The sequence below is a fragment of the Bombina bombina genome, chromosome 2 (assembly GCF_027579735.1).
Source record: "Bombina bombina isolate aBomBom1 chromosome 2, aBomBom1.pri, whole genome shotgun sequence".
Taxonomy (NCBI): Eukaryota; Metazoa; Chordata; class Amphibia; order Anura; family Bombinatoridae; genus Bombina; species Bombina bombina.
In genome coordinates this window covers 1,206,523,572-1,206,541,764 of record NC_069500.1, presented here as the reverse complement: position 1 = coordinate 1,206,541,764, position 18,193 = coordinate 1,206,523,572, and the positions used below count along the sequence as shown (strand labels likewise).

General features: G+C 36.3%; 1 protein-coding gene across 1 annotated transcript in view; it reads left to right on the top strand.

The window, feature by feature from the left end:
* TUSC3 (tumor suppressor candidate 3) overlaps nt 1-18,193 on the top strand; it is a 598,639-nt gene that overhangs the window by 391,965 nt on the left and 188,481 nt on the right. Inside the window, exon 5 of the mRNA XM_053703931.1 lies at nt 1,939-2,079. Coding sequence (XP_053559906.1) covers nt 1,939-2,079 — 141 coding nt within the window. The remainder of the gene's footprint in view (nt 1-1,938; nt 2,080-18,193) is intronic.

The window sequence follows — 18,193 nt, the reverse complement described above, 5'->3', positions numbered from 1 at the left end:
CAAGTGGAGCAGTATTTAGCGCTCACACTTGAGTGCTAATACCGATGAACATTGACTTGGAACGTGTGCAGAATAGTGCATGTATTACAAGTTGAAAGTAAAAAATTTCACACATCCGAAACCCGACACGCGTTAACTGTAGGATTTCAGATATTGTGACCACTTTAACTTCTCCCCATAGACTTCAATGGAAAGTGCAAATAAAAAAAAATGCTATATATATATATATATATATATATACACACACTCTCTCTATATATATATATATATATATATATGATATTTTTTGTAAAATATATATCTATATGAATTTATACAGATATATACAGATATAAATATTTAGAAATACAAAGAACATTTTCTTCTAAGTGAAGAGCATTGAAATGTAAGATATTTACAGTAAAAACATTGTGAGAACCATAATTCATATTAATATTATGTAAACATTATGCTTGATTTATCATGGTAGAAAATCCAGATTTGTTTAACCAGCGCGATTGAAAAGCCTAACTCTCACGCAGTTTGTTGCGTAAGGGTAGGAGAGCAGCATTGCACGAGCGTTCGCTTGTGTAATGGTAAATATAGGGAAAAAATGCACCCCTCAATTTGAAATGTAGCCAAGTTCACAACATCAGTCTATCTGCAAATTGATGAATCTAACCCTTTATAATAGTTTAACTTTGTAATTTGATGTGTTTTTATGAAACATACTTTTCTTCTCTGCTGTAAGATAACACTCCACACAGCCCAAAACCCCAGCAGTGGTTATAGAGTCGGATATGAAAATGAAATCCTTCTGTCAAATGTCAATTATTAATGGCAATATGTGGAAGTAGCAATCTTTGTTTTATTGCTAACATAAAACAAGAGTTCCTTTTATAATATAAAGTATCACAGTGCATTGGGAACAAAAACACAACAAATATAATTTAGTAAAGAATATATATTATTTTTAACACCGGAGGTGATCTTTCCTCAGCATGATTTAAAGGGACACTCAACTCCAAAATTGTTATTGTTTAAAAAGATAGATAATCCCTTTATTACGTATTCCCCAATTTTGCACAACCAACAAGGTTATATTAATATACTTTTTCCACTGTGATTACCTTATATTTAAAGGGAAACTGAACCCAAATTTTTTATTTTGTAATTCAGAAAGAGCATGCAATTTTAAGCAACTTTCTAATTTACTCCTATTATCAATTTTTCTTCGTTCTCTTGCTATCATTATTTGAAAAAGAAGGCATCTAATCTTTTTTTGGTTTCAGTACTCTGGACAGCACTTTTTTATTGGTGGATGAATTTATCCACCAATCAGCAAGGACAACCCAGGTTGTTCACCAAAAATGGGCCGGCATCTAAACTTACATTCTTGCATTTCAAATAAAGATACCAAGAGAATGAAGAAAATTTGATAATAGGAGTAAATTAGAAAGTTTCTTAAAATTTCATGCTCAATCTCAATCACGAAAGAAAAATTTTGGGTACAGTGTCCCTTTAAGTCTCTTCTGACAGCCCCCTTATCACATGACATTTTATGTATTATCTATTGACTTGCATTTTAGCCAATTTGTGCTGTGTTGTGCACAACCCACGGGCGTGAGCATAATGTTATCTATATGGCTTACATGAGCTAGCAATCTCCTGTTGTGAAAAGTTGATAAAAAACCATGTGATGAGAGGTAGTTGTTTAGAAACAAGCATAAATTTAGAGGTTTAGATGTTATAAAGTATAACATACATATATATATATATATATATATATATATATATATATATCATATTGGCTGTGAAAAACTGGGGAATTGGTAGTAAAGGCGTTATTTTAAACAATAACAATTTTGGTGTTGGCTGTCCCTTTAAATATGTTTGATATAAAGTATTATGCATTAGTATTATATGCTTACAATAATTATTCTCATTCTTTTTAAACAGATTCGTGTTTTTAGACCTCCTAACTACTCAGGCACCATTGCATTGGCCTTGTTAGTTTCCTTAGTTGGAGGGCTGCTTTATCTAAGGCGAAATAATTTGGAATTCATCTATAACAAGACAGGCTGGGCTATGGCAGCTCTGGTAAGTATGTTTTGTAATCAGTTTAGATTATGAATAGAAAATATAATTGTATTGAGAAGTTAAATACACATTAAAAGTTAAATATACATTAAAGTAAGTTATATGTTTCAGAAATGTAATGACTGCATTGCAAAAGAACACCATACAAAGTCCTGGTTTCCATTGAGGTGGTAAAGTTTGGAAACTGTAACATAAAAAAATCTCTATAAACTTTAATGGAGATAAATGGTTTTATTACCAATTTCCACAATTTACCACCTCCATGTAAGCAAGACCAAAATGTTTTACAATTATTAAAAACTATACATTTGTCAGCACAATTGGCATTGTTTTTCAGTCCATGGACACATCATTTGAAAAGCATGTAGAGTGCTGCTTACCTTATCTCCCTCACTGTAGCCAATAAGTGACAGCTATAAATGAGTTTCTACACTAACCAACAAATCACAGTGTAGCATGTATGAGGACCAGGGTTCTGAATTCCACAGAATGCACTTAAACCTTTCTGGGAGCAGTTGGAAATTTACAAGAAAGTAAAAAAATTAAATGCAGAGCAAGTTTTTTTTTTTTAAACTTTGCATAATTAAACATTTTGGTCTTTATTAAAAAGTGAAACAGCAACATTATAGTGAAAAGTGTAAATTCATTTGCAAGGTCACATTTTTTTTTACCAGTAGAACCCATATTAAAAGTTGAGCACTTAAAAAAAAAAGAATGCGGTCCTTTTAAGGCAACTCGCTTTTGTTGCCAATGGTTTAGACACTAACGGCTGTGTGTTGAGTTATTTTGAGGGGACAACAATGTACACTATTATACAGGCTGTACACTCACTACTTTACATTGTAGCAAAGTGTCATTTCTTCAGTGTTGTCACATGAAAAGATATAATACAATATTTACAAAAATGTGAGGGGTGTACTCACTTTTGTGAGATACTGTAGATGGATAGATAGATAGATAGATAGATAGATAGATAGATAGATAGATAATCTATACCTACAGGTATCTATCTGGCTATCTAGCTATCTTTTTGCATTTTAGAACACAAAAAACAAACCAAAGATATAGACAGAGAAGATTGTGACTTATATATAATGTTTGTGTAAAGTATATAAAATATAAAATAAAAATATCCTTATCTCTCATTACCCCTGACATTTTAAACAGATCTTTACACTCATCAAACCCAGTAGAATTTTCCTTTAGTGCTTAGCTGCTCTGTCCAGCACACAGGGCTCCATGTACTAACAGACTCTCGACTTGAGAAGCTGTCTGCCCGCCTTCGCTACATACGGGCACAGGATCTGTTGATTCGCTGGCCCATATGTATCATTACACACTCATCGCAGTGTGTAATGCCCATCCCTTCATTTGCGCAACCAATCTCGTGACTGAAGGGGCTGTCAATCTCCGAGAGCGAGCCAGCAAGCTCTCTGGGATTTTCCCTCGCCACCTCAGAGGTGTTGTAGGGTGTAAGAAGCAGCGGCCTTTTTTTGCAGTATCTTATCAAGTTTGATGAGTCTTCTTAGGGACAGATATGTAGCAAGGTTAGGATTGTGAAGTCTGAGTACATTTCAAATTCTCAAAATTGAAAAACTACAGATAGAGGTAGCATGTAAAACACCTTGTCATTAAAGGGACAGTCTACACCAGAATGTTTATTGTTTTAAAAGATAGATAATCTCTTTATTACCCATTCCCTAGTTTTGCATAACCAACACAGTTATAATAATACACTATAATACACAATAGCACAGTGTTATCTATATGACACACATGAACTAACACCCTTTAGTGGTCTAAGTAATTAGCATATGAAGCTCCTATGCTTAGCTTTCATCTAAGAATACCAACAGAACAAAGCAAAATTGGTGATAAAAGTAAATTGGAAAGTTGCTTAAAATTACATTTAAAATTTGGGACACTGAACCCAAATTTTTTGTTTCGTGATTCATATTGAGCATGAAATTTTAAGCAACTTTCTAATTTACTCCTATTATCAAATTGTCTTCATTCTCTTAGTATCTTTATTGGAAATGCAAGAATGTAAGTTTTAGATGCCGGCCCATTTTTGGTGCACAACCTGGGTTGTCCTTGCTGATTGTTGGATACATTCATCCACCAATAAAAAATTGCTGTCCAGAGTTCTTAATTGCCTTCTTTTTCAAATAAAGATAGCAAGAGAACAAAGAAAAATTGATAATAGGAGTAAATTAGAAAGTTGCTTAAAATTGCATGCTCTATCTGAATCAAGAAAGAAAAAAATTGAGTTCAGTGTCCCTTTAAGCAGTTATAAATGATTCACTTCAAAATAAAAGATATTAAAGGGACAGTTTGCCCTCACGTTTTCTGGGAGGAAGACAATAAAATGTCTTGGTGTACAGACAGAGACAATATAAAGTGTGTGTATGTACAGAAAATTATACAATAAGAAGATCTGATTTCCCTGCAAACTCAAGCCATTTTAATCAGTTGTGGTTTCAAAAAGCAAAGCTAGCTATTTTGTATACAAAAATAATAATAAATACTCAATTTCTCATACATGTTATTCTCTGCAGCTGGTAGAACAAGTAATTTGAAACACATTAAGGGAAAAACAATGTTATAGTACACTGTCCCTTTAAGGCAACCCGCTAATTAAAATCAGTACATTATATACTTAAATAATATTAATTATGACTTTTAGAAATCAAGAAAGTTATGTGATTTGCAAATGATTCTATTATATTTTACTTTACACTTGAGGCTATCAATAAGGGAACATGAATCCGCTTTATAATGCTATCTATATATAAGATCTGCTTTTTTAAGCAGAAAATTGTAACTTTTTTTTGTTTTATTCTTGGACTGAAGATATTAGCCAAATTCTCTTGTTTTCATTTGTTGTGTACTCTGTTTTTGTAAGGACTACTGCACATATGTGTATTTAGGTTTGCATATTTACAGAGAGCATGCTCTATAGAAATGTCTGCAAAATTAACAAGAGTTTCAGTTTCTGCATAAAACTGTAGTTCATTACAAAAGTGCAATAAACGCAGATATTGGTATTTGAATTATAGAGATAGAATGATGCACTTTATTCTATGTAGCTACTTTACAAAATCAAGGAAGCTGTGCAATTTAAAAAGAGTAAATGAACAGTGATTTAAACTAACTGTTTGTTCTATGGCTTCTTAATTTAGCAAGCCTTATAAATCAAAGCAATTTACTACTTCATTTACATGAAGCCAAGGACAGAATGAAAAATACAAAACACAGCATGATGAGTTCATTAAATATATATTTTTTCATTAAAATAGTGCATACAAACAGTATAGATATGGGGGTTCAGGCAGGGTTAAATGGGAATATTAGTGCAAAAATGGTATGCTGCTTTTATTAGTTAAATCATATACGCCTAGATTACGAGTCTTGCGTTAGCCTTAAAAAACAGGGTTGAGAGGTCCCGCTGGTATTACGAGTCTGGCAGGTACAGGTGTACCGCTCACTTTTCTTCCGTGACTCGAGCATATCGCAAATCCACTTACGTCAATTGCATATCCTATCTTTTTAATGGGATTTGCCGGTATTACGAGTCTTCCAAAAAGTGAGCGGTACTGCCTCTCCTGTCAAGACTCCTACTGCATTTAAAAGTCAGTAGTTAAGAGCTTTATGGTCTAACGCCGTACCATAAAACTCTTAACTAAAGTGCTAAAAAGTACACTAACACCCATAAACTACCTATTAACCCCTAAACCGAGGCTCCCCCCGCACATCGCAAATATGTAAATAAAATGTTTAACCCCTAATCTGCGGACATCGCCACCACTGTAATAAATATATTAACCCCTAAACTGCTGCACTCCCACATCACAAACACTAGTTACATTTTATTAACCCCTAATCTGCCGTCCCTAACATCGTCGACACCTACCTACATTTATTAACCCCTAATCTGCCGCTACCAACGTCGCCGCCACTATATTAAATTCTATCAGCTAATCGGAATTGAAGGGACGCCATCTTGGATGACGTCACTTAAAGGTACCGTCATTTAGTGTTAGTTGTCGGATGGAAGAGTATGCTCCGCGTCGGATGGCTTGAAGATAGAAGATGCCGTCTGGATGCCCTCTTCTGCCCGGATCGGATGAAGACTTCTGCCCATCTGGAGGACCACTTCTGCCCGGCTGGGTTAAGACGTCTCAAGGTAGGGTGATCTTCAAGGGGTTAGTGTTAGGTTTTATTAAGGGGGGATTGGGTGGGTTTTAGTGTAAGGTTGGGTGTGTGGTTGGTGGGTTTTAATATTGGGGGGTATTGTATTTTTTTTACAGGTAAAAGGCCCTTTTAAGGGCTATTTGTAATTTAGTATAGGGTAGGGATGTTTATTATTTTGGGGGGCTTTTTATTTTATTAGGGGGATTAGATTAGGTGTGATTAGTTTAAAATTCTTGTAATTATTTTATTATTTTCTGTATTTAGTGGGGTTTTTTTCGTACTTTAGTTTATTTAATTTAATTGTAATTAATTGTAGTTAGTTTAGGTAATTAATTTAATTATAGTGTAGTGGTAGGTGTAATTGTTACTTAGTGAAAGCTTAGAGAAATGACAATAAAATTATTATTAATAAAACTAGATCATGTGATGCTATGTAGATGTGTATCAAAGCCGCCCTATAATATCAGGGATAGAATCACTTACTAGTAACTTATCACAATATGTTGACTTTTTTTTGCAGAAATATGTGGTAAATCTACAATCTTATTTAAAAGATTCAACACATTTCCTTAATTCAATAAAAAATCTCATTTGGCAGGATAATTACATCTTTGCCACATGCGACGTTAACTCACTCTATACCAATATTTCACATAAATTAGGTCTAACAGCAGTAAAAATATATATGGATAACGACGATAAACTTCCAACAATACAAAATAAATTTATCCTAGATTGTATAGAATTTATTTTATCCAACAATAGCTTTTTGTTTAATGATGAGATCTTTTTACAAGTCAAGGGTACTGCAATGGGCACCAGGTTCGCCCCCAGTTACGCCAACTTGTTCATGGGCCATTTTGAAGACATCTATATTAATGACTGCCCATGGGGGGCGAACCTTGTGCACTATTGCAGATACATTGACAATATTTTCATAGTATGGAAGGGAGACATCAAATTACTAGATGCATTTATCACTGATATAAATACAAACAACATGGGTATATCTTTTACCCATCAATACAGTAGTAATAAAATCCATTTTCTCGACATTGAAATTGAGATTATTAACAATCAAATACAGACTAGAACATATTTCAAAGATATAGATGCTAACAACTATATACATTTTGAAAGCTGTTATCTAACACAATGGAAATCCAACATCCCCAAAAGTCAATTTATGAGGATCAAGAAGAACTGTTCCTCTTCAGACAGTTATCAATTACAATCCCAAATTCTCATGAACAGGTTCATAGAAAAAGGATATGATCCACATACCATTAAAAAGACCCAAAATGAAGTAGCCAATATAAATAGGGACACACTACTAACAACTAAGACAATAAAAAAAACAAAGATGCCAATAAAAACCATGATGATCTCTTTATACCTTTAATAACGGATTTTAGTTCACAACATCTAGAGATCAAGAAAATTTAAAAAAAACATTGGTACCTTTTAAAACAAGACCATATCTTAGGACACAATATAAAAAATCAACCTGATATTATTTTCCGTAAAGCAAGAAACTTAAAAATGATACTTTCACCAAGTGAATTTAAAAAGGATAAACAGTTATCTGACAGAGACCTTTTAGGCAAACAATTGAGTGGATATTACCCATGTATCACTTGCAAATCTTGTCAGCACAGTACAAAGCTTAAAGAACTTAAATCTCCTAATACCAAATAGTACACTAAAATAAAAGAAGTTATTAGATGTACAGATAAGAACATCATATATTGTATACAGTGCTCGTGCAAACTTCTCTATTTTGGCCAAACTAGTAGAATGCTAAAAGATAGGATTCGTGAACACCTGCTGAAGATAGAACATGAAGCTTTAGACACTAAACTCTATTCTCACTTCAAAGAAGTTCACCAAGGTGACATAAAACACTTTAAATTTTGGGGAATAAAAAAACTTACTTTAAATAAAAGGGGAGGAAATATGAATACACTCCTCATGAAAAAAGAAGCAGAATTCATATTCCACTATGATACACTACATCCATATGGTCTTAATTCTGAATTGGATCTCAATTCCCTTATTTAAAATATTTAAAATATTTTAAAATATCCAAAACATAAACTCTATGTTAAGATAGAATATTCCAAGTGTAATCATATATATATATAGATATCTACAAATATGATCACAATTTGTCCACTCTGAAGACCATTTTAAATATACACATATAGATATTACAATTCTGATTATAATTTGTTCATTCTGAGGATCATGTCCCTCCACTTTAAAGATGAACAAATTGTCCACATAAATTTAATTTTATCTGCTACTATTATTATTATTATAATTTTTTATTTATTTTTTTATTATTATTTTATTATAATCTGTGAGTACTATCTTTTATAAGTATAGACAAATTTTATACTCCTGGATTCCTATACACCCTGACATCACTTACTTATTCAATTAATTTATTGCACATCTATATATTATTTCACACTCCTTAGTTTCACATTTGGGTTTTCTAACTATCCTTCACATTATATGGTGAGTTCTTAATACTTCAATAATTCTATATCTAGACTTGTATTAAACACGACTCTCTATTAGTTATGATATATACCTCTTTCCTTGTTTTCTAACTAAACCTTCAAATCTTATGTTGAATTCTCAACACCTATGATAACTTAATATATACAATCCACATAACGTTTAATAAGAGTCTATATTTAAATGACTCATTACTAGTCAAAATCTCATTAATAAGACTTTCTCTTGATGATAACTTTTTCTTGATAATATCCCCTTCTTTTCTAATTAATCCAATTTACAATTTTTTATAGTTTAAATTTCACTCAAAATGAACGAAACACAACTCTATTAACAAGACCTCTTTTTCCTGCTAAATATATTTAGTCTAAAATAAAAAGTACTTTTATGTTAACTTTCACCTAGTCAAAATCGCTTTAATAGAATTTTTTCTTGGTAATATTTTTTTCTTGATAATATCCCTTCTATATCCGAGTAATCTAGTTTACAATTTTTATAGTTTAACTTTCACTCAGAAATGAACAAAATAAAACACTATTAACAAGACCTCTCTTTCCTGCTAAATACATATATTCTAAAAAGTACCTTTATGTTAACCTGCTATCTAGCCTGAGACTTTCATTTCAGGTTAAATGGGCCCAACCATATAGATTCCATATGTAGGTACTTTGATGCATATTAGAAACATTGTCACAGACGGTAATTATTTACACAAAAGGATACATACTACAAAGTACACATATATACCATAAAGAAACAATTTATGATACACCTTTAAATTGCTTAAGAAAAAATGAAAAACACACTAAGCTTAGCTAAGACATATTTTATTTTTTGGTAAATGTTTTGAAAAATGTTTTCAATATACAATGATCAATGTTTGAGATAAAGTCTACAAATGAAACAGCTGATTCCCGATTAAAACACACCCAGTGGGAGTCATTAACCAGCCTATTAGGATCAGCATGAGGATATTTAAATTTATACCACACTACAATGAGCATCTTGATAAAGGCCTACCGGGCTGAAACGCATAGATTTGCTCATCAATATACTCTCTGTGTTAATTTTGGTTATAGTAGGTGAGGTGCATTAAAGCCGTTTATGATATTCTAAGCGGTGTATACATATGCTTAATTCCTCACCCAGGATCTATACACCAACTTTTCACTGACCTTAGCCACATCAAGTTTTTTGGCAACATTTAAAATCTACACAGCATTCCAGTTTGTGACCTCCAACACTGGAACAGGTAATAGGACCTGTAGGTACAGCCCGTAAGGAGATTGTGGCTGCCAGCAAATACCTCGGTCCCAGGACTTACCTGCATCATTTCAAAAGCACTACAAACTACACCTTGATGCCGCTGAATTTGGCAATTTCACCGCTTTGAAGTTTAAAAATTGTTTTTTGTGGTTCCACACCATATTGGATATCTTCAGATGGGCTTCTAAATAATAAAGGACGGTAATCCCAAATACAAAGTTACGGTAACATTACCAATTCATTTGGAAGTGAACTGCTTTCTTTCTTTGTGGCTCAATTGCCATTAACTAAGTTACGATCACTTATCAATTCATATGTTTATATGAATTGCATGTAATACATGTTTTTAATTTGATGTCTTTTATTGTAATTTAACTAATATATTTGGTCCCCACACCCCTTGTGTGTACAAACATACATTTTTATTTGTTCTTATTTGCATCAATTATTAAATCTATAATGTTTTAAATATTAATCCATCTAGTTTGTATTAGTTAGGATATACAAATATCAACACATTTCTAATGTTTATTCGTTACACTATATCTCACGAATAGTTCAAAAGGTATTCTACACAGGTCATCCATTATTATTCTTTAGCTAACTTTTTCCAGACATTTTTTAAATGTCTTTAGAGGCTTAAGACCACACAAAGTTGATGTAATCACTTGACACATTGTCATTTATGTAGCTTTGATACACATCTACATAGCATCACATGATCTAGTTTTATTAATAATAATTTTATTGTAATTTCTCTAAGCTTTCACTAGCGCAACCCAAACAAAATCTTTTGTTTTTTATTTTTGGGGTTGGTCTCAGGAGATATTCCAACCTTTTGGGTTAGCTTTTTAGAGATAGAGAGTGCTAGTATCTTTAACACCATTTTTTCCCCTCTGTAATTGAAACTTAGGTTAGGTTTTATTTTACAGGTAAATGTAAATTTATTTTAACTAGGTAGTTATTAAATAGTTAATAACTATTTAATAACTATTGTACCTAGTTAAAATAAATACAAACTTGCCTGTAAAATAAAAATAAACCCTAAGATAGCTACAATGTAACTATTAGTTATATTGTAGCTATTTTATGGTTTATTTTATAGGTAAGTATTTAGTTTTAAATAGGAATAATTTAGTTAATGATAGTAATTTTATTTAGATGCATTTAAATTATATTTAAGTTAGGGGGGTGTTAGGGTTAGACCTATATTTAGGGGTTAATAACTTTATTATAGTGGCGGCAACATTGGTGGCGGCAGATTAGGGGTTAATAAGTGTAGTTAGGTGGCGGCAACATTGGGGGCGGCAGAGTAGGGGTTAATAAATAAAAATTAGGTGTCTGCGATGTTGGGGGCAGCAGATTAGAGGTTCATATGGATAATGTAGGTGGCGGCGGTGTCTGGAGTGGCAGATTAGGGGTTAATAATAAAATGCAGGTGTTTGCGATGTCGGGGTGGCAGATTAGGGGTTAATAAGTGTAAGATTAGGGGTGTTTAGACTCAGGGTTCATGTTAGGGTGTTAGGTGTAGACATAAAAAGTATTTCTTTTACAAGATATGACGAGTCCACGGATTTCATCCTTACTTATGGAATATCGCCTCCTGGTCAGCAGGAGGAGGCAAAGAGCACCACAGCAGAGCTGTATATATAGCTCCTCCCTTCCCTCCCACTCCAGTCATTCTCTTTGCCTGTGTTAGTGATAGGAAGAGGTAAAGTGAGGTGTTAGTTTAGATTCTTCAATCAAGAGTTTATTATTTTTAAATGGTGCCAGTGTGTACTATTTTACTCAGGGGTAAAGCTTCAGGCTTTTCAGCAATGGGAACTGAGGAGATTCTACATTCTCTCTGAGACTGTGTGCTGCCCTGCTGAATATGGTCTTAGCAGATTTTATCTAAGACCCAGTTTGTTCCCGCAGATTCCTGGAGGAGAAGAAGGATCTCTGGCAGTGTGGGACAAGTCATGCTGTTACTCAGCATTGAGGTATGTGCAGTCTGTTATTTTTTGTGACACCTTGTAACTCAGAAAAGACTGTTCATTTTTCCTCTGTATGTCTGTATCCTACTATACACGGTACTGAAGGGCTGCTATCATTATTTGGCCTATTGTTGGGACTGCATAATGTATATATGTTTTTTTTTAATTGAGGATACACTATCTTTAACCCTTTCACGTTTGGGCTGACGCTGGGGATCTGGCTCGGAGTATTATACTCCGAGGAATAGCACTGCTCTAGTATGGCTTGCAGGGTTGTTTATAACAGCAGACCGGGAGTTGGTTGTTTAAAGGGGACTGGCCTATGTTTCATTTGTTGGGACATTTTGTTATGTGTAAAAATTTTCAATGCACTGTACTGAGCCGACCGGGAGTTTCGAATTGATACGCCCACGATGGGCGGGGCATTCATTTACACGCTGGGAGACGCCGCTCAGTGTGTTCCTGGGAGTAGGACAGTGCACTTTGACTCCGGTGTTTGTCTGGACCACATGGGTGGTAGAAAAACTCTGGCGGTTTTTAGACTGTCTGTTGCTCGGGTTGCCGTGGCACTGTTGTTTTTGTTTTGCAAACGTCTCTGTTGCATATTTTCCAGTTTTGTATGTAAAAAGTGTATTACATAATTAAATACTACGACCAATACCATTTTTTATCAATGGATGATCTTAATGCCAGTACTTGTTCCATGTGTTTAAATGCCAATGTGGAACCCCCTGTTACTTTTTGTCCCTCATGCACTGAGAGGGCATTGCAATGTAGAGAGCAGATTTTCTTTAACAAAGATATATCTATGGATGTTTCTTAGACTGATAAGATTCAGGGTATGCCGCAACTTTCTCCCCAAGCGTCTCAGCCCTTAACGCCCACACAAGCGATGCCATGCTCTTCAACTGTGTCTGCCTCCTTCACCCTGCAAGATATGGCTGCAGTTATGTCATCCACTTTTTCAGAAGTTTTATCTAAGTTGCCAGCTTTGCAAGGCAAACGCAGTAGGACAGAGACCCATGTGGTCCCTACAACTTCTGATGCTTTGATGGCAATCTCCGATGTACCCTGCCAGGGTTCTGAATTGGGGGGTAGGGAGGCCCTGTCTGAGGGGGAACTGTCTGACTCAGGGAGTGCATTGCCCCCGACAGATTCGGTCATGATGTCCTTCAGGTTTAAGCTTGAACACCTCCGCCTGTTACTACGGGAGGTTTTGGTGACTCTGGACAACTGTGACTCTATTGTGGTCCCACCAGAGAAATTGAGTAAGATGGACATATACTTAGAGGTCCCTTCTTATTCCGATGTTTTTCCGGTTCCTAAGAGAATTTCTGAAATTATTGCAAGGGAATGGGAAAGACCGGGCATTCTGTTCTCCCCTTTTCCTATTTTTAGGAAAATGTACCCTATAGCTGACACCATTCGGGATTCTTGGTAGACGGTCCCTAAGGTGGAGGGAGCTATCTCTACTCTGGCTAAGCGTAGACTATCCCTATCGAGGACAGCTGTGCTTTCAAAGACCCCATGGACAAGAAGTTGAAGGGTCTTCTCAAAAAACTCTATGTTTATCAAGGATTTTTATTGCAACCGGCGGCCTGCATTGTCACAGTCACGACTGCGGCTGCTTTTTGGTTTGACGCTCTAAAAGAGTCTCTTAGAACTGAGACCTCCTTAGAGGAAATACAGGACAGAATTAAGGCCCTTAAGTTGGCTAATTCTTTTATTATGGATGCTTCCTTTCAGATAACCAAATTAGCGGCTAAGAGTTCGGGATTCTCCATCTTAGCACGAAGAGCTTTATGGTTAAAATCTTGGTCTGCGGATGTGTCCTCTAAATCCAAGCTTTTCGCTATTCCTTTCAAGGGAAAGACCCTATTCGGGCCTGACTTGAAAGAAATAATTTCCGATATTATGGGAGGTAAGGGTCATCTCCTCCCTCAGGACAAAACATCTAAGCAAAGGGGATGACAGAGTAATTTTCGTTTGTCTCGTAATTTCAAAGGAGTCTCCCCTTCCTCTTCTACTAAACAGGAAGGGATTTATTCACACGCCAAGCCCACCTGGAGCCACAACCAGGCTTGGAACAAGGGTAAACAACCCAAGAAGCCTGCTGCTGCTCCCAAGACAGCATGAAGGTGCGGCCCCCAATCTGGGACCGGATCTGGTAGGGGGCAGACTTTCTCTCTTTGTCCAGGCTTGGATAAGAGACGTCCAGGATCCCTGGACACTAGAAATCATGTTTCATGACACGATTGTCTGTAGACCAGATAAAAAGAGAGGCGTTCTTATGTTGTGTAAAAGACCTCTCCACTATGGGAGTAATTTGTCCCGTTCCAATATAGCAACAGGGGCAGGGGTTTTACTCAAATCTTTTTGTGCTTCCCAAAAAAGTGGGAACATTCCGACCCATTTTAGACCTCAAGAGTCTAAACAAGTTTCTCAGAGTTCCATCCTTCAAGATGGAGACTATTTGGACAATTCTTCCATTGATCCAGGAGGGTCAATATATGACTACCGTGGACTTAAAGGATGCATATCTTCATATTCCTACCCACAGAGATCATCACAAGTTCCTGAGGTTTGCCTTTCTGGACAAACATTTTCAGTTCGTGGCCCTTCCGTTCGGGCTGGCCACGGCACCCAGAATCTTCACAAAGGTTCTAGGGTCTCTGCTGGCAGTTCTGAGTCCGCGGGGCATTGCAGTGGCGCCTTATCTGGACGATATTCTGATTCAGGCATCGTCTTATCAGCTGACAAAGTCTCATACCGACATTGTTCTATACTTTCTAAGGACTCAGGGGTGGAAGGTGAATCTAGAAAAGAGTTCACTAATTCCACAGACAAGGGTTCCTTTTCTGGGGACTCTAATACACTCTCTATCAATGAAAATATTTTTGACGGAAATCAGAAAGTTAAAGATTCTGGATACATGCCGATCTCTTCAGTCCAATCCTCTGCCATCAGTGGCTTAGTGCATGTAGGTAATTGGATTGATAGTGGCAGCAATGGACATCATTCCGTTTGCTCGTTTTCATCTCAGACCTCTACAACTGAGCATGCTCAGACAGTGGAATGGAGATTATGCAAATTTGTCTCCTCAGATAGACCTAGATCAGGAGACAAGAGACTCTCTTCTCTGGTGGTTGTCGCCGGATCATCTGTCCCAAGAGACGTGCTTCCGCAGACCCTCATGGGTAATAGTGACAACGGACACCAGCCTAATAGGGTGGGGCACAGTCTGGAATTCCCTGAAGACTCAGGTTGTGTGGACTCGGTTGGACTCTCTACTTCCCATCAATATTCTGGAGTTGAGAGCAATATTCAATGCGCTTCAGGCTTGGCCTCAGTTGGCTTCGGCCAAATTCATCCGTTTTCAGTCGGACAACATCACGACTGTGGCTTACATCAATCATCAGGGAGGAACAAGGAGTTCCTTAGCGATGACAGAAGAATGCAAGATAATTCAGTGGGCGGAGACTCACTCTTGTTATCTGTCAGCAATCTACATCCCAGGAGTGGACAACTGGGAAGCAGATTTTTTGAGCAGACAGACATTTCATCCGGGGGAATGGGAACTCCATCTGGAGATCTTTGCCACCTTGATTCTCAGGTGGGGCAGACCGGGGCTGGATCTTATGGCATCTCGTCAGAATGCCAAGCTCCCGAGATACGGATCCAGGTTCAGGGATCCTCAGGTCGAACTGATAGATGCCTTGGCAGTGCCTTGGTCATTCAACCTAGCTTATGTGTTTCCACCATTTGCTCTCCTTCCCCGGGTGATTGCTCGGATCAAACAGGAGAGGGCTTCAGTGATTCTCATCGCTCCTGCGTGGCCTCGCAGGACTTATATATGCCGATCTGGGGGACATGTCCTCTCTGCCACCGTGGAAGCTTCCATTGAGGCAGTACCTTCTCATTCAGGGACCCTTCCATCATCCAAATCTAGTTTCTCTGCAGCTAACTGCTTGGAGATTGAACGCTTGATATTATCTAAGCGAGGGTTCTCTGATTAGGTCATTGATACCTTGATCCAGGCACGTAAGCCTGTTACTAGAAAGATTTACCATAAGATATGGCGTAAATATCTTTATTGGTGCAAATCCAAGGGCTACTCATGGAGTAAGGTTAGGATTCCGAGGATGTTATCTTTTCTCCAAGAAGGATTGGAGAAAGGGTTATCAGCAAGTTCCTTAAAGGGACAGATTTCTGCTTTATCTATTTTGCTACACAAACGTCTGGCATATATACCGGATAAGGGAAATAGATGGCGCTGGTCTTTGTAGGGAATCAATTTCTCTGATGATAAAGAGAAAAAGGCTTGTTGTATATATTAAAGCCAAGTTAATAATGTGCAGTATACTCACTCCTTAAGTTGCATGGATTCAGCTTGTTAGGAGTGTCTCTCTTTGGAATGGTAACAATGTGGTTCCAAAGGAAATGTCAGTTTGGCTGGGAGTGGAATGAAAACTCCATCAACAGTGTGTTAAACCACTAATAACAAATCAAGTAGTAACTTACGTATTAGATGTAATAAGTCCGGCTCGTCTCAGAAGAAAGGAAGAAGAAAAATCTCCAATTGTATAAAAGTATGTTTATTTCAGCTCCACGCGTTTCAACGCACAAGCGTCTTTTTCAAGAGCAATATTAAAACCCAATAAAAAATGTTTCCAATATGCTGTGACTCTCAGTGAGTATACTGCACATTATTAACTTGGCTTTAATATATACAACAAGCCTTTTTCTCTTTATCATCAGAGAAATTGATTCCCTAAAAGACCAGCACCATCTATTTCCATTGTCTATTGTCTAACAGTCCCTGGGGAGAGACTGAAAGAGGGCAGCGGTCGCATTTTAAGGAGAGTATTGTTTATTAGCAAATTGTGTTAGGCATTTTGTTTGTTGGCATCTGACTTTTTGCTGTACACATATCATTTGAGATATTCTGGATGTTCAATCTTTTTGTCAGGCCCTGACTAGAATCAGGCCTGTGTTTAGACCTATTGCTCCTCCTTGGAGTTTGAATTTAGTTCTTAAGGTTCTTCAAGGGGTTCCATTTGAACCTATGCATTCCATAGATATTAAGTTGCTATCTTGGAAAGTTTTATTTTTGGTTGCTATTTCTTAGTTTCTGAGCTATCAGCATTACAATGTGATTCTCCTTACCTTATTTCATCTACAACATATGACGAGTCCACGGATTTCATCCTTACTTGTGGGATATTATCCTCCTGCTAACAGGAAGTGGCAAAGAGCACCACAGCAGAGTTGTATATATAGCTCCTCCCTTCCCCTCCACCTCCAGTTATTCTTGGTGCCTGTGTTATACTAGGAAGAGGTAAAGTGAGGTGTTAGTTTTAGTTTCTTCAATCAAGAAGCTTTTTATTTTAAATGGTAATGGTGAGTACTATTTCCCTCAGGGGGATATGGAAGAAGATTTCTGCCATGAGGTTGATGATCTTAGCAGATGTAACTAAGATCCATGTTGGTTTCCACAGAGCTTCTGAAGGTAATACAAGAGACAGCAAGAAAGAATTGCAATGGCACTGCCTTATTAATTATTGTGACTACACCCTATATAAGTTTCTGGTTTCTATTTTATATAATCATAGGGTGGATGGTGCTGTGTATTGTTTATATTACAGAAAAAACATGGGCCCAAAGACCATGAAAGAATACACCAATAGCACTCTTGTAGTCCTCTATAATACACTATGTGTGTATGTATGATGAGAAGATAGAGTACCAAATGGTAAGGGGAGTACGCTTGAGTAATTAAAACATAACTTTTATTAAATACGCAAAAAAACAGGAGATAAAATAAAGGGATGTGCAATTAAAAACATTAGCTACCTGGAGAGTGATACATTATGTATCTTTTATCACTATAATGTCAAAATATGACAGTTCGCGGTTGTTGTGTAGATAGGGTATATACAATTGGAATATACAGTATACTAAACCTCTGCAAACTTAAGGAAAATACCTTTACTCAGTGCATATTGTATTGACACTGGTGTAGATTATTTAACCTAGAGTTAATCACAAATTTATTGCAGGGTAGAAATGTTCCAAATGGTTGAATTGTTACCCCAAAATACCTTGTAAATCCGGGAAAATAGAATTATATAGAGCATATAAATGAGGGCATG